The following is a 19,033-nucleotide window of genomic DNA, read 5'->3' on the forward strand; positions in this document are numbered from 1 at the left end:
CATCTGACTCTTCACGGCCCCGTGGACTGCAGCCCACCAGGCTCCTCTGCCCATGGAATTTTCAGGCAAGAATACTGCAGTGGAGTGCCATTTCCTCCTCCAGGGAATCTTCCCAACCCAGGGATTGAACCAGTAACTCCTGCATTGGCAGGTGAATTCTTTACCACTAGCACCAACTAGACATTGATGTTAGTAAACATTAATATCCTTCTCAAAAGTGAGAGGAAGCAAAGGTATAAAGATGTAAATAATTCTATGAGACTCCACAATCAATGGCCTAATCAGAAGTATCTTCAAAAGAGTTTACTTTCTAATTCAGTTACCAGAGATAACAAAACCCGTGATTATGACAGCTACTCATAAGAAAATTGCCTAGAGTGGGGGCAGCAAACATAAAAGGCATGAGTGGGCTTTGCAGGAAACACACAAAGGAAACAGGGAAAATGGGGATTGCCACAGATGGGGGAGGCGGCCCCATCCAAGGGGCAGATCCCAGCACGGTTAACTGCTATCAGTACGAGTGCAGCGCAGGTCCAGTCTTGCCAGACACTTCAAAGTCCATTCCTCCTTCCATGAAATCCCCAGTTTTTAACTGTTGAAATCTAATTCATATATAAACACATGCAGGCCCCACAGACAATTTTCAGGCAAAACTGATCATGTCTATGAGCCGCCCTAGGGCCAGAGACCCTTGGGTTGCTATCTCTGGCCAGTTGGTGAACACATATAGAAAACCCCAAAGGTAAGTTCCTCTTGAATGCGGTTTTAGGCTTTCTTATATTCTTATATCATAAAAGCATCTTCTGCAGTGCTTTTGGTAGTCTACATAAATCTAAGAAGCCATGAATCATATGAAATTCTGATCAAGCTAAAGAGAAGGAAAACTTTGAATTATGTTCAAACCCAACTTTATTAAAATTATTTGGCAATTCTGGCAGCAGTACAAAGTCTCTGACCACTGGATACATTAGACATTGAGTTCATAGTTTTAGTTTGTTGTGGGTTTGGGTACATGTACTTTTTGAAATCTTCTGCCCTTCATTTAATTACCAAATGGCAAAGTGCCTTAAGTTTCTCTATCTACTACCCTATTATTTATAGAACAGGAATTTGTAAAATAAGATTGAAAAAATAAAATGCACAGATTCAAAAAGTTCTCCTCACATATTGAGAACATACAAAGTATATTGAAGACATCTACATTTAGCCTTCCAAGTAACAAGGTGGGTGGTTTGATATCTTGCTTTTATTTATTGCTAATTACAATCCAGAGACCAAAGTGTTTCCAGAAACTATAAAAACCATCATTGACATTCCTAGTATGGTTCTGATGGGTTTAGCAGGAAAAACAGTGGAGCTTGATTTGACCTTTACAATCATAAGCCTTTTTATCTTTAGTGGGATTTTTCTTCTATAGTAGCTCGGGGCACTATTTGCTTACTTAATCCCTCATAATTAGCATCTGCCTTATGGTAGATTTAATATTGGCCTTGTAAAGTGTATTACTGGACAGGCAAGTGGTAGGAGACGTTCCTGTCCGAGGTGAAACTTCACTGGACCTTAAAGTAAAACCTCAGAGGGTCTGGTGCCCCTTAGTTGTTCTCCAGTGATCCTGAAGTTGCCTGTAAGAAAGAAAGAAAGAAAGCAGGGTGGGATCTTTCCATCAGACATTTCTGCCTGTTCTAAGCAGTTCTGTTTCTCTAGCAGTGTTTGCAAATTCAGTATATGGCAATGAAGCTTCTGCTGTTTTGTTCCTGTGATAAGAGTATCTATCTCCTGGGGACTGGAATGCAAGAAAAAAAGCAGGGCAATCAGTTGAGAGAATTCTGCCCCGGCTTCTCGCAAAGGCTGTACTTTCCTAAGATGGATAAGGATATTCAGTCTTTTCACGCACTGTGCATTTCTGGGCATTCCCATGGCTAACTAAAGATCCCTCAGCTGAATGGCCCACTGACTTCAGAGGTAGAAGACTGCCATAGCATGTTACTGTTGGTTGCCATCACTGCTCAAAGACAAAGCAACTTGGGAATCAAAACAGGCAAGTTTCTTTATTCACGTTATCAGAATAGGATCTCAACTTTGCAAAGGTTAACTACACAAGTTATTTGTGTTGTCTCAGCAGATCAGACCTACGGACATGAAGTCACGGCAGCGGCAGATTTATCAATATAGTTCTCACTCTTATTTCCCTAATGACGATAAGATATTTTCTTTAGTAATAAGTATAAATTTTGAAATCTTTCAATAATCAATTCTTTGCAGCTAATTTAAGCTTTTTCTTTTTAATAAATGGAAGTATAGTCTCTGAAATTAAAGAAAGTAAGAGAATATAGAGCAGGTCTTTTCCCCAAGTTAAGGCTCATCCTATACTTCAACTTAAGAATTTAAATAATTCAAATAATATCTAGAACAAAAAAAGCAATGTATCCATGTGATGCTGTCAACCTACAAAGCATTCAAATATAGGAGAGAGAAATTATACTTACAAATGGAGTCCTGATTCCAAATTTGCTATGGAATGTCATGGTGACTTTGTTTTTATGTCCTGTTCTTTGATCAAAGGCATGGCACGTGTCAAAAGGCGGACTGTACAAGTGAAGGCTCACAGCAGGCTCTGTATGACTAATGTTCTCTACTCGATGTAAGCCAATGGAATCTAAACAATATCCAAGAGGGATGGAGAGATGAAGGGGCTTAGATGATAGACTTAGGTAAAAATTTTGTTAATCACCCCAAATCTTAAATCAACCAATACATATGGAATTATTAAAAACTAGTTATAACTGAACTTCTAGTTAAAGAGTAAATGACACTCTGCTTTTTTCCTGAAGATGCTCTTTCTTGAAGTGGAAGAATTAAAAAGGCATCAACATATAAAGATAAAAGGAAAAGAAAAACGTCTTTATTAAAGTGAAAAAGAAAAACTCTTAAAAAAATTAAAAGTACAGAAGTAGATGGATGACTTTGCAGAGGAGAGAAAGCTAAATCCTCAGTTATGCTTGGACATGGCCAAGAAATAACCTGATTTATATCCTGAAACTGACGAACAGCGCAGACTGGCAGCACAGACACTTCCTGAAATGAAGGTAAAGACAGGCTTCAGATAGAAGAACTCGTTGAAGTCTATCTTAAGTTTAGCCTCAAACTCTTTTCATCATGTCTCCCTCCCCTCCCCTCTAACCCTGGTAGAAGTCTGAGATCTATTTATTCTCTAGAAAGAGTATAGCAGATGAACTCAGAACCGGTGGATACTCGGTGAAAAACTGGTTGACTAAAATGAAAATTTACACATTGAGTGGTAAGATCTCCACTTTCTTCATCACAAAATTGCCAAAATGCTGCCAGATGGGAATTTCTTCTCCAGACAACAGATGGGAAGCAGTTTCTCTGAGAACCTGATCAGCTCAAGAAAAAAGTCCTGAAGATATGGCCCTTGGTTGGTCCTCAAGGAAAAGCTTTACCAGATGATCTAGAGTGAAGTCCAGTTGACAAACACCATCCATGTGTGAAAGCTTCCAATTAACTTTTGCGTCCCTGGTTTTTAAATGCTAGCACACAGTCAAGGCCACCAGACATGTGAGCAGAGCCTCTAGTATAATAGAGGCAAGAGCAACCTGAAAAAAAGGCAACGTGAAACAGACACGACTCATGAGAAGGCTTAAAAAAACAAAACCAAAAACATCAATATCCTCATAGAAACAAGAGAGAGGGCGTTCCCTGGTGGTCCAGGAGTTAGGACTGAGCGCTTTCACTGTGATGAGCTGAGTTCAACCCCTGGTCGGGGAACAAAGATCCTGTAAGCCACCTGGTGCTCAGAGACAGAGACAAGAGGAGAATACCATAAAAGGGCTAGAGAGCAAAAAGAGCTTTCATAGATATAAAGAGAAGAAATACAAATCTGAATAGAAGCGCTAGAAGAAAAACCTGTGAAGACTCAAAGAACAAAGGGCCAAAGATAGAACATAGGAAAGATAAAAACCCCAAAACACCAGAGGACTAGTTCAAAAGGTTTAATATCTGACCCATAGTAGTTTCAGAAACAAACACAACCATAGCAAAATCAAAGAAACAACCTGAGAGTATTATTTTGAAGAACGTGAATTCCTAGCTCATAAGGACCTCGTGAGCTCCCAGCACAACGAGTGTCATGAAACAAAGTGCATCAAAAGACACCCAAAGAGAAGGCCTCAAGAGTTCCTAGAAAGAAAAAATAGGATTCACAGAGATATTCAAGAATCAGAATGGAACCAGGCTTTCAACAAGAAGAATGGAAACTAAAAGACAAGGGATGACCTTTATAGTTGTGAGAAAAAGTGGTTGCCAGGTCATGATTTCATAAGGGTTGAAGACAGAGATTTTTAGACATAAGAGGTCTCAAAAATTTATCTTCCGTGTACCCTTTCTCACAGGGCCGTTGGAAGACTTGTGCTACCAAAACAAGCATGTGAACCCAAGAGAAAGCAGGCATGAGATAAGGAAATGAGGGAATAGGCGCCCGGAGAGAGGAAATGGAAAGCCTGGATGGTGTGAGGGGACCCAGGGGGAGACCTGGCCAGCCAATCCACATTGAAGGAGGTCAAAAGGCCCAGGGGAGGTGTCTTCAAGAAGACTGAAATAAACAAAACAGTATTTTTATACCTGTGGATAAAGAAATTTCTATAGTAGAGAGACAGTTGGAAGGTGAATCAAGGAAGGAGTTCAGGGTATTAGTGTAGTTAATTGTTGATCAGTTGCTAAGTCATGTCCGAGTTTTGTGACCCCATGAACTATAGCACACCAGGCTTCTCTGTCCCCCACTCTCTCCTGGAGTTTGCTCAAGTTCATGTCCATTGAGTCAGTGATGCTATCCGACCATCTCATCCTCCAACGCCCTCTTCTCCTTAGGGCACTTAATTTGGCCTTACGCTTTATCATCTAGCTCCAGGAGCTTGCATACAAAGAACAACATAGCTCAGAAACAGAAGTCTTTGATTCTACTCCCAGTTAGACTGACTACCTTTGAACAACTCAGAACTTCCAGGATCTTCTGTCTTCCTCATTTTAAAAAAATGGGGCTTAGTTCTTAGATATGCAAACCCTTCCATTTTATAGCCTATGCTTTTATAACACACTGGCTTAATTTTGAACAAAAGTGAAACATTCCGAAGAACTGATTGCCTTTCCCCTCCAATTTCAAGCAAAGATCCCACAAAAACAGGTCGCCCATTCTTTAGAAGCCCCCAGTGCTCATGTCTGATCCCTGATGTTAGTAATTCCAACGTTATTATTATTATTAGTTTTTCCCTCCTTTCCTTTTTGCCAATGATATACCCTCTGTCACACTAATACCAGACTGTTCTTGGTGATACTTATGGATGCCAGCTTGTTCGAGGCAATGTCCACCTTCCACCTATTAAGACAGGTAACTTGATTTCCTTGCCCCATTTTCCCTCACCTTCACCCTGTGACACATACTGCTTGATCAAGACATTCCCAGTAAAATTCTGCTGACCAAAGAAAGCTCTTACTTGAAGCTTGTCTTGGAGGCTAAGGCCCTGATCTGGCTTTACTCTCCTATTATTCCTATCCAAGTCCATTCTTCTTCCCTTCCAGCTAGACCATCCCTGCATAGTTTTCATTCTTTGCAATGGTTGTGCCTTCACTCATACTCTTTCCTGTACTTGAAACATCTTTCCTCTGATCACTATCCATATCTAGCATTCTTCCTGCATGTAAAAATCAAAGGTTAAAAGTCTATGGTTTTTGAGTAATACGTCTACAGAAATGTTTAGCTTATCTTATCCAGTATTTTGCAGGTTAGCAAAATTTCCCATAAAAATCAAGAATTTCCCAGGACCTCTCTGATGGTCCACTGGTAAAGATGGTGAGCGTCCAGTACACAAGACATGGGTTCAATCCCTGGTCAGGGGAGTCTGGCATGCCATGAGGTGCAGCCAAAAAAAAAAAAAAAATCAGAATGTCCCACTTCTACGGAAAAAAGTCAGGATGATCTCACTGGAGCTGATAGTCATGTTGTCCCTTTAGACAGGACCGCTTGCACACCAGTTCCCACAGTCTCTTGCATTGAAGACCCTTGAAAAAAATCTTAAGTGTTTTCCAAGATCTAATGTAGCTTCACAATGACTCTGTGATTCTAGCGGAAAGTAATTATTCTGAAAGGCTTTTGGCTTTATTGTGAGGAGTACTGGTAATCTTGCTCTTGGGAGTCTTGTGTGCCTGCTATTTATGTATATTTATTTATGTGTATGTATTTATTTATGTATGTCTCTTCAGTCGTGTGTGACTCTGCGTGACCCCATGGACCCACAGGCTCCTCTGTCCATGGGATTCTCCAGGCAAGAATACTGGAGTGGGTTGCCACGCCCTCCTCCAGGGGACCTTCCCGACCCAGGAGTGGAACCCACATCTCTTATGTCTCCTGCATTGGCAGGCAGTTTCTTTAGCGCCACTTGGGAAGTCCACCTCAAATAAGAATTTCCTGCCACTTGAGGAATTAACCCCCTTGTGTTATGTGAATGGGGGAAAAGTTCCTACACAATCTGACCTTTGTAAGTGACTTGCATTCTTAAACTAATGAACAAAATTAAGCCACGTACCAAGGCCAATACTTAACTTTAAGATCTAAGAAGAAAGAACTTGCTTTGCCAGAAAAACCTCTGTAATACTTTATTTTAGATAAGTGGGATAGCATCCCAACTAAGAGTGTGGGCTTTGGCATCAAATTCTTTGGGTTAAAATCCTGAGTGACCTTAATCTTCGTATGTGTTGGCAATTTCATCTGTAAATGGGAATAAAAAAGTTATCTCATAGAAGCTTTGAGGAGCTTTTTGCAGTTACTAAGCCCTTTAGGAACACAGATGTTAATCATTGCCTCTACTGAAGAGCGTTCAATCCCATATTATATTCAGAAGAAAGAATGAATTGTCAGAGATCTAGAAATCATTGCTAAATAATGTGCTTCATAAAGTTTCTCCTGAGAATACTGTATGCACTTTAGGAAAACAGGGACTAGCTAGCATTCTTAATCACTTCCAGAACATTTCTTTCCATTTTCTAACCAAAGACTAATACTTCCAAGTTGGCCTCTCACCTTTATTAAAAGACTCTCCTTATGTAAATTCCTATTTGATTCTAACTGTCCTAAGACTTGGTAGGTAAATAACTCTTCAATGGATGCTAGCCTGCATGCATATGTTTTTAATAAGTGATTCCTTTCCACACATGGGGATGGTTTAGTTACTGTCATGTCCAATTCGTTGCAACCATCCACATGCAAAAGCTTTAAGGAAAAAAAGCAAAACCCACTGCTTTTAAGTTACTTCCTAAGCAGATGAGATCATGCCTCCAGGACCCATGCTCTACTGCACAAATGTAAGAGAGCAATATTTCAGATGGGTGTGCAAGGTTTTCCCCACTAGTTAGTTAAATGTATTGGATGTTACCGTTGATGTAGGCACACTGGTTTTCCCTCAAGATTCTTTCAGACTTCTTGATCATCTCATTGGATTTCTTGTCAGGCCAGGCAAACAATGTCTCCTTTAGATTTCCCTGCAGCATCTTCAGAAAGCAGTGGGAGTCGGTGTGATCATGGATACTGCTATAGTTACACAAAACAACAACTGAACTCAGTAGATGAACTCAGACCTGTAACAGTCTCTCCAGAGCTTACAGCCAAAACTGTCAGTAGGATACCTCCCAGGCCAATATCCATTTCAGCTGGATTTCTAAATGTCATCAATTTATAATTCAACATTGTTCAGGGCAAAGTAATGCAACACTATATTTTCCATGTTGATGCATATAAGGGGTACAGTTTTGATCCATAACCCTACTGAAGAACAGTTCACTTTTTTAAACCCTGTTGTAAAACTACTTTGATAACAGAAACACAAAACCAGTAACCATTTCCAAGATACAGCTTTTCAATTAGAACTTGATTTAAAAACTACATTAGAGTAATTTTAGAAAGGATAATAATAACTGTAATAACAGCATCACGTTGAGAAGGTCAAAGGTCATGTGACAGTGTTTTCCCCCTCAGGCTTTTTTTCTCTTTCTTCTGGAGGACAAAAGGTATGAACGTGTGTGACCAACTGAAAATTATACTGTAAAGTATACAAAATGTTAACATTTTATAGATTTAGAGTATCCTACCTGTGATTACTTCCCAATATTGATGGGAGAATAAAAAAGCAAATTGGATTTGGGGAAAGAGTTTATTCCTGTAAATAGTATTTAAGCTTATTAAGTAGTATTAGCTACTATAGGGTTGATTAAAAGGTATGAATTTGTATACACTACAGCATTTATTTCGTACGTTGAATTCTGTTAACCCATATATGCACCATAAGAACTTGCTTCCTAATTCACAGAGCATTGTCCTACTCCTAACATATAGTCTGCTTTCAAAAAATTTTGAGAGGATGAAAACAACTTCATTCTAGATAGATAAGTAAATGCCCTCTATAAACCTAACTTTCCAAAATCTTATAAATTCATATTTCCTTTCTTGTACCAAAAATGGGTCTGGATTATTGTTTGTTTGTTTGTTTTACCATTTTCAAGACTGAGGAGGACCTACTTAAAGAGGTAATCATACTTGATTGGTAGTAAGACTTGCAAATGCATAAGCTGAGGGAAAATTAAGGAACGAAGAACTGGTATTAGCCTAAGTTACCTTATCTCTATATAAAGAAAATAAACAATCAGCTTGAAGTAGAAAATTTTCCAAATTGCTTTTCTAGTTTCACATCTGGATGCTTTGGTCTTTGGCCTGACAATTGTTTACACACTTCAAAGCACCACAAAGGTCAAGTTTTAGCATAATTCCATAGAAAGTTTAACTCTGGAGAACACAGAGGTTAAATTAAGCTGGTTACTTACCACCACCTCCTTTGACTGACCACTCATTTGAGCAGCAGGTCTCTCATACATGGTATATGCTAAACCCCTCATGCTAATTCCCATGAGAAGTTTTGCTGGGATTAGGGAACACTGTGAACAATTTGTGATTTATTAGTGCTCACAGACACGTGGCCACTTTGCACTATACTTTTCATGTGCTGGACTAAGTACTTTAATAAATATCCAAACGAGCAGCTGTCTTACCTGCCATGTCCTTCACCCCAGCATAGAATCATGAGATTAAATTTTCCATTTCCTTGATCCACAAGATTTCGAGTATACCTAAAAAGAACATTTCAGAAGTTTGAATTTGTTTGATGAGACAAGCACTGGGAGAAAAATGTCATACAGTATCATTAATTTACAAATGCTAATATTTTTACCTCTCAGCAACTTTAAATGTGGTTGTCTAGTTAGAAATTGAGCACAAATGAAAACAAATATTTTTCTATGGTTCATTTTAGACATTTTTGTATTTTAATCACTGTTCACAGCTGCTCAGTTTCAATCAGTGGCGTGAAAAAGGTAACCAAAAAAAAAAAAAAAACCCAAATTCCTTGATTTTTCACGTGACAGCCTCAAACTGATAAAAAGAATAAAAGTTTCTCACAGAAAGTATTTTCAAAGTACATTACTGCTCTAAGCAAGAATGCTGCTATTATCTTTTTTCCCCCTCCCTGTAGCTAAACCAGAATTTGAGAAACAAGGTTTTATTAAACAGCTGTTCTAGAATTCTCCTTAGTTTTACTACAGCCAAGACACAAACGACATCCACATTCAAAAGCATCAGAATGAAAAGTCCTCCAGAGGGACCTAAGTACCCGGACAAAAGTCACTATACTTGTGAAGTAAAATAATACCCTAAACCTTGTACAGTGAAGAGAAATTAGCAACTGGCCTCCAAAAATCTCAAACCAAAACAACCCCACCCACACCACCCCACCTCAGAAAATCAACTTTAAAGCTTCTCTTGGTCTAGCAGTTTCTCTTGACGCCATCTAATTAACAAAGTTAGGTAATTAAGACATTTATTTAAACTCATTTTTAAGGAAAGGAATCTTTATCCGGTTTTGTTTGCTCACATGGTCACCTGCTCACTGTGCCCCACACACCCCCTCCTCCCCTGGGCTAGAGGCCAGGTGCTGGCAGACCAGGGTCCCTGAGATTGATTAGTGGATTAGAGGACAGTTATCCTTACTTTGCAGCCCTTTATGATCTGCAAGGGGCCGCACACATAGCCCTTGACCCTGGGAAAGCTTCTGTACTAGGGATCCCAGTCTCCTTCCACCAGTCTTAGGGTCCTCCTCTTGCTGGGGCTTCTTCCGGAGAATTTACTGCCTAGCACTTACTCTGTGTTGCTTCTTCTGCACTGGCCTTCCCAAGGCCATGATGGCATTGATTTCTGTTCTCCCATCTCCCTCCCTCCTCCAACTGCAGGACTACACCCATTATCTTACTGAGGGGTGCTTCAGAAACCTGTGGAATAAGTCAACCCAAAGGTATCAAGTGGTTTCGAGCTTGTCCGTCAAGGTAAATTCAAGGCCTTGGAAATGCCCTTGTTCTACAGATTAAAAGCTCTTACAAGCTACCCTGGTTAATTGATTTCACTTGGTCAATAATAAATCTAGGCAAAAGAAAACTATGATGGCACCTTATGTCTATAGGAAGTTTAGCAGTGGTTTAGAGTGTAGGCTCCGGAACGAGAATGCTAATTTGAATCCTGGACATTAGTTCTTACGCAGGTAATCCAACCTTCTCACTACCTACTCTTCTTCCCCTGTAAAACAGGGATGACAATGGCACCTATCTCACAGAACCTCTGCAAGGTAATAAGTTAATTCACGTGCCAAGTGATCGGAAGAGGACCAGAGCCCTCCCTACCATTATGACCAACCTACCTAACCAACCATTATGACCGAAGCGCTGGCTACCCTTCCGTAAAAGAAATCCTCACTCTTCTGGGTGATTAAATTTTACTCCTCTCCCCAGGGGATTGGTAGTGCTTCATGTTTCAATTTTACTTAATCTCCAAGCCAGGGCTGCAATGAGCAGCCACCAGTTCATCTCACTCTAGCACAGCTGAGGAGCAGGGGTCTTCAATTTACATTCCAGACGCTCAGATCTAGAGGATAAGAAACAGCATATTGCCTGGGGGCTGAAAGAGAAGCACTCATCTGAGAACCAAACAGTGGGTTTAAACAAACCCACAGTCAGTGGAGACAACTTGCTTTGGGAGAGGGATCAGCATAGACTGAAAAATAGCAGCTGACATCCCCAGGTCGTTATTTTATATTAGCAAAAATGCTTGCCGGCGGACGCCTGGTTGCAGGCGACCGAGGGAGAAGTAATGTCGCTTAATTGTGTCTTCCACGGTCACCCCTTTCTCCGGACCGCTGTTGGACCTTCTCCTAGGAGCACCCCGGGTTAATCCAGCCAGTCCGAGCCTGAGGGCGTCCAGCCCCCAGGGGCTCCCCGCATCTCCTCCGCGGACTAGGCGAGCGAAGGCTCCGGAGCGGGGTGGGGGGTGGAGGGCTACTGCTCTGGACGCCAAGGTTGGGAGGAGGAGCGGCTGTTCGGCAGCCGAGCGGTCGATCAACGAGAAGAGAACAGAAAACTTGCAGCCGCGCGGTGTCCTCCCCTCCGGGAGCCTGTCGCAGTCTCGGGCCAGTGGGACCCACCTTCGGCCCAAAGCGCCGGGCGCAGGCCCCAGGGCTCGCGGGCGTGGAGGCGCGGCGCTGGGGTGCGGGAGCGGGCTGGGAGCATCGCGAGGGTGGGCGCGGCGGGCGCCGAGCCGCCGGCGCTCTCCGGCGGTCGAACCCCCTCCTCCCGCGCCGGCCGCCGTTGGGCCGGGAGGCCGGCGCTGCGGAGCCTCGGAGAGCGGGGCGAGAGCGCGCTCACCTGTACTGGTCGAACTTGGCGTACAAAGCCCACTCAGCGGGGTTGCTCTCGTAAGCCTCCAAGACGGCCTGCACCTCCTCCACGTTGACCTCCTCGCCGGCGAAGAGCTGGTGCAGGACGCGGATCAGATCGGCCAGGGTGCGGGGCTTTAGCACCTCGGTCCGCTCCATCCCCCGAGGAACTGGCGGCACGCGTCTCGCTGAAGGATGATGAAGGAGGAGCTGAGCGAGCCGAGGAGCCGGAGGCGAGAGTCCCTAGGCGCTAGCTAGACAGTCACTCGCGACACAAAGCCCCCTAACGCACGAGGGTCACGGCGTAAATAAGCCCTTTGCCAAGATACCCGCCCTGGCGGGTCTGGGTACGCGATGCGCACACAAATCAAGATCAAACCTTGTAGGCTCAGCCTCCCAGGGCCCTTTTAAAGCTCTCGGAGTCGGCGGGAATGTACCAACGTCCCTCGGAGGGTGGGGAGAAGCGGGAAGCGACCTGAGAAGGGTGGTTAAAGCGGCGACAACGTGTGCGCGTAAGGCCCACGCAGACGACCCCGGCTCCCTCGGCACCCTCGCCCTGGCGGAACGCTGTCCTCGCGGGTCCCAGCGCTTGCGATGGGCTTCGCACAGTCTCTCCCCCGCCGGAGCAGGGCGCCTTTTGACAGCCCATCCAAAGCCTACTCCCCCTCCCAGCTCCCTGAGGCTCCGTTCTGCAGCCTCGATTCACAGCGCTAGGACGTCGACAGAAGGGGTCTGGAGAAGGGGAGGACGACGGGCAGGAAGGAATGGGAAAGAAAGGGGGTTTTCTTCCAAATGGAGCCGAGGGATTGTGAACAGTTTGCAAAGGCTGAGGATGGATTGCACTCCTAAGGCTGGAGAGCTACTGTTTCGCCAATTGAAACCATCGATAACGTGCTTCAAGGCTAGGTGAAAATAAATGAAAATCTTAAAAAATTTTTTGAATGTGTTGTACTTTAAATTACAGTTTGACGAGGGAGGCTTGTGTCTAGAGCAACCTAGTGAAACAATAGAAGGCCGGATATCGCTCTGATTCTTAAAATCAAACATTTCCTTAAAAATAATATATGCAATGCAAAGACCTGATGTTTCAAGTAATGGGTCAAAGAAATTTAAAGCGTTCTAGTTACTTCAATCTCTCAATTTTAGGCTTGTGCTTGAAGGATAATACCACTGGTACTTGTGTGTACCAGTAATACATACAAGAAAATGCATTTCTATGTTGTGTGTGGCACACGGCAAGCTTTGATATGAACACAAATTAGGTATGAATGAAAAAGTGAAGGACAGAAGAAATGCCCGTAGAGACTCCTTCTTTCTCACTATAGATAGACTGGGGTTTATTAAAGGTCTAGACTTCTGGAAGACTGGTTTATTTTTCCTAGATTTTGCTCCAAGGTATTTATATGTATATACATATGTATGAATATATGTATATATTGTATGTATGTTAGTACTCCAGAAGCCAACCTTTTGTGGTGTGTGTTGCAGGGTGGTTACAGAATCATAGGACAAAGTATTAAAAACTTGCACCCTTTTGATCATTTGCTCAAAATTTTTTGTTCTTGTGTTTCCTGTTGTTGTTCAGTTGCTAAGTGCTACTCTTTGCAACCCCATGGACTGTAGCACACCAGGCTTCCCTGTCCCTCACTACCTTCCAGAGTTTGCTCAAACTCTTGTCCATTGAACTGATGATGCCATCCAACCATCTCATCCTCTGTTGCCCCCTTCTCCTGCCCTCAATCTTTCCCAGCATCAGAGTCTTTTCCAATGAGTCAGTTCTTCGCATTACGTGGCCAAAGTATTAGAGCTTCAGCTTCAGCATCAGTCATTTCAATGAATATCCAGGGTTGATTTCCTTTAGGACTGACTGGTTTGATCTTCTTGCAGTCCAGGAGATTCTCAAGAGTCTTCTCTAACACCACAATTCGAAAGCATCAGTTCTTTGGTGCTCAGCCTTCTTTATGGTCCAACTCTCACATCCTTACACAACTACCGGGAAACACATAGCTTTGACTATACGGACCTTTGTCGGCAAAGTGGTGTCTCTTCCAAGGAGTATGCATCTTTTAATTTCGTGGCAGCAGTCATTGTCTGCAGTGATTTGGGAGCCCAAGAAAGTAAAATCTGTCACTGTTTCCACTTTCCCCCCTTCTATTTGCTATGAAGTGATGGGATCAGATGCCATAATCTTAGTTTTTGAATGTTTAGTTTTAAGTCAGCTTTTTCACGCTCCTCTTTCACCCTCATCAAGAGGCTCTTTACTTGCTCTTCGCTTCTGCCATAAGGGTGGTGTCATCTGCACATCTGAGGTTGTTGATATTTTTCCCGGCAATCTTGATTCCAGCTTGTGCTTCATCCAGCCCAGTCTTTCACATGATATACTCTGCATATAAGTTAAATAAGCAGGGTGACAATATACAGCCTTGACATACTCCTTTCCCAATTTTGAACCAGTCTGTTGTTCCATGTCCAGTTCTAACTTCTGCTTCTTGACCTGCATACAGGTTTCTCAGGAGACAGGTAAGGTGGTCTGGTATTCCCATTTCCTTTAAGAATTTTCCACATTTTGTTGTGACCTACACAGTCAAAGCTTTAGCACAGTCAAAGAAGCAGAAATAGATTTTTTTCTTATTCCCTTGCTTTTCCTATGATCCAACGAATGTTGGGAATTTGACCTCTGGTTCTTCTGCCTTCTCTAAATCCAGCTTGTAGTTGGATTACAGCTGGATATTTGGAAGTTCTTGGTTCACATACTGTTGAAGCCTACCTTGAAGGATTTTGAGCATTACCTTGCTAGTATGTGAAATGAGTGCAATTGTATGGTAGTTTGAATATTCTTTGGCATTGCTTTTCTTTGGGATTGGAATGAAAACTGACCTTTTCCAGTCCTGTGGCTACTACTGAATTTCCTGTTGAGTCTCTTAATTACTGAATACCTCATTTCAGCCGTTTTAACTCACAAATATTGGGAATGAAAAACAAAAATCAAATACAAGCTTAACGTTCCTTCATTTCATAGTGGATTACACTTCCCTAAATTTTTCAGACAGTATTTTCTTTTTCCAGCTCCTCGACATTCAGAGACCTCAAGGATACACATATATATACACACACATATATATGTATACACATTATATATATAAAATATTGTATGTATCTATAATCAAGGCTCTATCTATATAATATAGCTATATCCACACGTTCATATTGCCTCTCTAAACTCTCCCCCCAAAATCACGATTGACCCCCTCTGTGGATGTCTCCTACATCTCCCTAATCGCATACACTGAGAGCAATCTCAAACACCTTTTAGTACCACAAATGAAATATACCATATGTAAAACTCCTTTCAAACATGCTTTTCATTTCCTGGAGGTTCTATTTCCACAGCGAGGCTACCAAAGTTCAAGAACCTCATCCACCACTGTCTACTTTTTCCAACTTCACTCTCATTTCAGTTCAGCTCAGTTGCTCAGTCGTGTCTGACTCTTTCTTTCCCAGCATCCGAGTTTTTTCCCATGAGTCAGTTCTTTGAATCAGGTGGCCAAAGTATTGGAGTTTCAGTTTCAGCATCAGTCCTTTCAATGAATATTCAGGACTGATCTCCTTTAGGATGGACTGGTTGGATCTCCTTGCTTCATTCTCAAGCCTTTTCAACCAATAAATAAGTTTTTTAAATCTCCAGAATATCTTTTAGGGTTCCCCACCTTTCTATTCCTATTGCTACTCCACTTGTTCAAGCCTCTACTATAATTTTGGGTGGATTATTGTGCTGGCCTTTCCCAGTGTGGATCCTTTATACACACTAACCATCCTTTAAACTCCAGACTGATTATGTCTCCTGGTCAGAAACTTTCAGTAACTCTTTTTCTACACACTAGGTTTGTCAGTCTGGCACTTAAAATTCTCCATGTTTTGGTTCTACAATTCCTTTTTCATCTTTCATCTTTACTTTTCTCATTTACCAGATATCTTCCAGCCAGATTGTATTAGTCAGTATTTCTTGTGGTTACCAAATCCATTCTTCTGCTTAAGCTTTTCCTTCTGCCTAGATACTAGAAAGACATTTTAATATGTCCAAATCCTACGTTAGGGTCTTAGCTCAAATGCTTTCCTCTCATGTCTCCTCTTGAACAACTAGAGCAATAATCAGTATCTTTCTTATGGTACTTACCACCTCGCAGCAGGTATTTGTAGTTACTTATGTGGATTATTTTGACAATGAGGACCTTTGGGACACACTTCACTTACATGTTATTTTTGTATCCTCTCCTCTGTGCCTAGCATACAGTGCTTTGAGTATGCATGAATGGTGACTTCAGTAAAAGCATACCGGTAATTGATTAGAGTAATTCAACTGTTGGTTTGTTCTTTAAGGATCCTTGTGGCTGTACATTCAAATGCAGTAGACTTCTTTGCAGGCTTTTTGTTTTTTTGCAAAGAACACCCATATTCTTTCACAAAGAACTGCACATGGTAATGGTAGTATCCCTCATGCCCACCCTACCCCAAGTGACTGCCAGGACACGCTGTGTGAACGTAAGCAGAATACCTAGATTCAGAGGTGGCAGTTCTACTGCACTGTGCATGGCCCAGGGCAATGGTCATCATGTTTAAGAAAGATTTAAGATCATTTAAGAAAGACATTGACATGTGGTGGATATCCAGAGAAAGGAGCTAGAATTATTAGAGGTTTACAATATTGAGCTATCTTTCAACACATATTTATTTTTAATTACTTCAACACATATTTAAAATCATGTACTATACAGCAGGTACTGCTTATAAAACTTAAGACTGCCCTCAGTAGGCTTATGTTCTAATGTTCATGGGGTTAGCTACGGCAACTAATACTACCTATAGTATACATGGAGAAATGGACACATGGTACTATATACAACACACAATGGAGAAAAATTAAGCAGGGGGAAAGATAGTGGTGAGGAGGTGTCATTTTAGAGGGAGCTCAGGGGAACACTTCCTTCATGAAGTGATAGTTGAGCAGGAACTGAAGGATGTTAGTGAGAAATGTGGTTGTCTGGGGGACGCTTCCAGGTGGAGGATATGGTAAGCAGAAAGCCTTGGGATGGAAGCAAGCCGAGTGTGTGAGTAACACAGATGAACACGGATGTGGGTGGCAAGCTGTAGTAATGGGGACTTTAGATCACTTAGGACTTTTAACTTGGGGGTTTTGGCTACAGAGCAGATAAAGGGAAGCCAATTAGCTGGCTATTATATTTCACAAAGAAGATCATGGTGGCCTTGGCTAGTGTCAGAGAAGAGATGAAAAATGGCTGAATTCTGAACATGTTTTTGGTAAAGTTGCCAAGATTTGCTGACAGACTGGAAGTGGGTTGTTAGAGAGGAATTAGTAATTAAAGAATCAAAAGGAATGGATTTGCCATGATTAAATTAGAGGACTTGGGAGAACTGAGGTGGAAAAGGGGAAAAGATAGGCTTCGTACATAGTAGAACTGGGAAGAGACAGTTTTAAGAGGCAGGGAGGAAGGCAGTAGCGAAGAGTTCTGTAAAGAATAGATCCAGCTCAAAATGGGTAGGGTGTCACTGTAAATAACCAATGAGCTTCAGGTATATCTGCTTCATATGAGAACATACAGGGAACCATGGGAGCTGATTTATAAGGATTCCTCTAACTCAAGATTCTAAACATACTCATATACATACCTGCTTTATCGTTCCTTCATCAATATCATACAAGAAAACAAAGGGAATTCTCTGGCGGGCCAGTGGTTAGGACGTGGCCCTCTCATTGCTGAGAGCCCAGTTTCAATCCCTAATCAGGGAACTTAGATCCCACAAGCTGAGTGGCATGACCAAAAAGGGAAAAAAAAAAAAGGTAAATCTAATATTTGGTATCAAGTATCTATTATTTAAAAAAATCAAAATTTCAAGAACTATTTAAATTCATACCTGACAATCTACCTCCCAATTAGAAAGTTCCAGAACAGGGACCTTATGCTTTATTCCAATGCTGAGGACATAGTAGGCACTCTATAGGTGAATAAACAAAATAAACAAATGAAAATTTATAATTTCAAGGCTTTTGATAGATTGCCAAAATGTCCCTTAAATACGTAGTACTAATTCATATTCCATTCACCAAGAGTATGATAGGACTTATTTCCCCAGAATGTTGTCAATACTGGTAGTTGTTTTTACCTACTGATAATGCAAGAGGTGATAATCAGCATTTCATAGTTTTTACTTGTACTTTTTATAACTAGTGATGTCCAGTACTTTTCATGCTCCATTAGCCATCAATATTTTTATTCTTGTTAATTGCATTATACTGTATTTCACCCATTTTTCAATGGTCTCTTTTATCAACTGAAATAAGCTCCTCAATTATTGGACATCAAAACTGTTGTATGTTGCATTTTTATCTTCTGCCATAAAAAATTAAATCTTTACTTGTTGCTTTAAGTTAAATCATTTTGCAAACCATACTTAATTTCATAAACTCAATATATAATGAATTACTGATTATGTGTAAGGCAATGTACTAAGTATTACATAGTGGGTACCAAATAAAAGCCCCCAAAACATCCCACTTTTAGGGATATTAGAATGAGGAAACGGTGTTCAACATGCTTGTAAGGTAGTAAGTGCAGTAACTGCTGTAAGCGTGGTAGTTTGCTGTGTTCTTATGAGAGCATCTCCTCCTCCTGAGATTCAGGTAATCTTTAAGATAAAAAATGAATTAGGCAGAGAAGTAAGACTTGAAGGGGCTGAGGTGTAGGAAACAGAAAACAAACACAATGCAAGTTCAGGGAATGGCAAATAATCTAGTGTAGGCTGAATGATTTTGAAGGAAAAGAGTTATTTGTAAAACTAAACCTGCTGTACTGTTTTCTGAATATTTTCCTTTCATTATGTGGTCTGTAGCTGAATTCCCTTATGCCTTAGTAAGGCATATTGTACTACGGATATTATAGTCCTTGGAAAATGAAGCAGAAGCTGCACAAAAGGTGGTTTTCATTATTATACCCCTGAACACTGCACTTTCCCACTGTGGGTTGCTCACAACTAAACCGGTTGTGTAATCTAAAGCAAGTGTAATCTAATGCTATGTGATCTAAGCTTGGTCTGTACTTCTGAGTTTTCTAATCTTATCAGAATAGATAATATTAAAAGTCCCTTCAGGGTTAAAACTCCCCCCCCCCACCCCCAACGCCTCAAAAAAATATCCAAAAAACTGG

General features: G+C 41.4%; 1 protein-coding gene across 1 annotated transcript; it reads right to left on the bottom strand.

Moving 5' to 3' along the window:
- Positions 1-891: 891 nt before the first annotated feature.
- CDO1 (cysteine dioxygenase type 1) lies at positions 892-12,369 on the bottom strand. Its single transcript, XM_043470651.1, has 5 exons — positions 11,803-12,369; positions 9,109-9,186; positions 7,443-7,597; positions 2,487-2,656; positions 892-1,622 (listed from the first exon to the last, which is right to left on the bottom strand). Exons 1-5 carry the CDS (start codon positions 11,970-11,972, stop codon positions 1,593-1,595), a joined length of 603 nt encoding a protein of 200 aa, XP_043326586.1. The 5' UTR covers positions 11,973-12,369; the 3' UTR covers positions 892-1,592.
- Positions 12,370-19,033: the final 6,664 nt, after the last annotated feature.

This window comes from Cervus canadensis, chromosome 6 (assembly GCF_019320065.1).
Source record: "Cervus canadensis isolate Bull #8, Minnesota chromosome 6, ASM1932006v1, whole genome shotgun sequence".
Classification (NCBI taxonomy): domain Eukaryota; kingdom Metazoa; phylum Chordata; class Mammalia; order Artiodactyla; family Cervidae; genus Cervus; species Cervus canadensis.

Bases quoted from the DNA above. Each gene is read 5' to 3' on its own strand.
- CDO1 (XM_043470651.1), bottom strand. From the start codon at position 11,972: ATGGAGCGGACCGAGGTGCTAAAGCCCCGCACCCTGGCCGATCTGATC. The intron at 7,598-9,108 runs GTAAGACAGCTG...GTGTAACTATAG, and splicing joins TGGGGTGAAGGACATGGCAG to CAGTATCCATGATCACACCG. The intron at 2,657-7,442 runs GTAACATCCAAT...GATATTGTTTAG, and splicing joins CCAGTGTGCCTACATCAACG to ATTCCATTGGCTTACATCGA.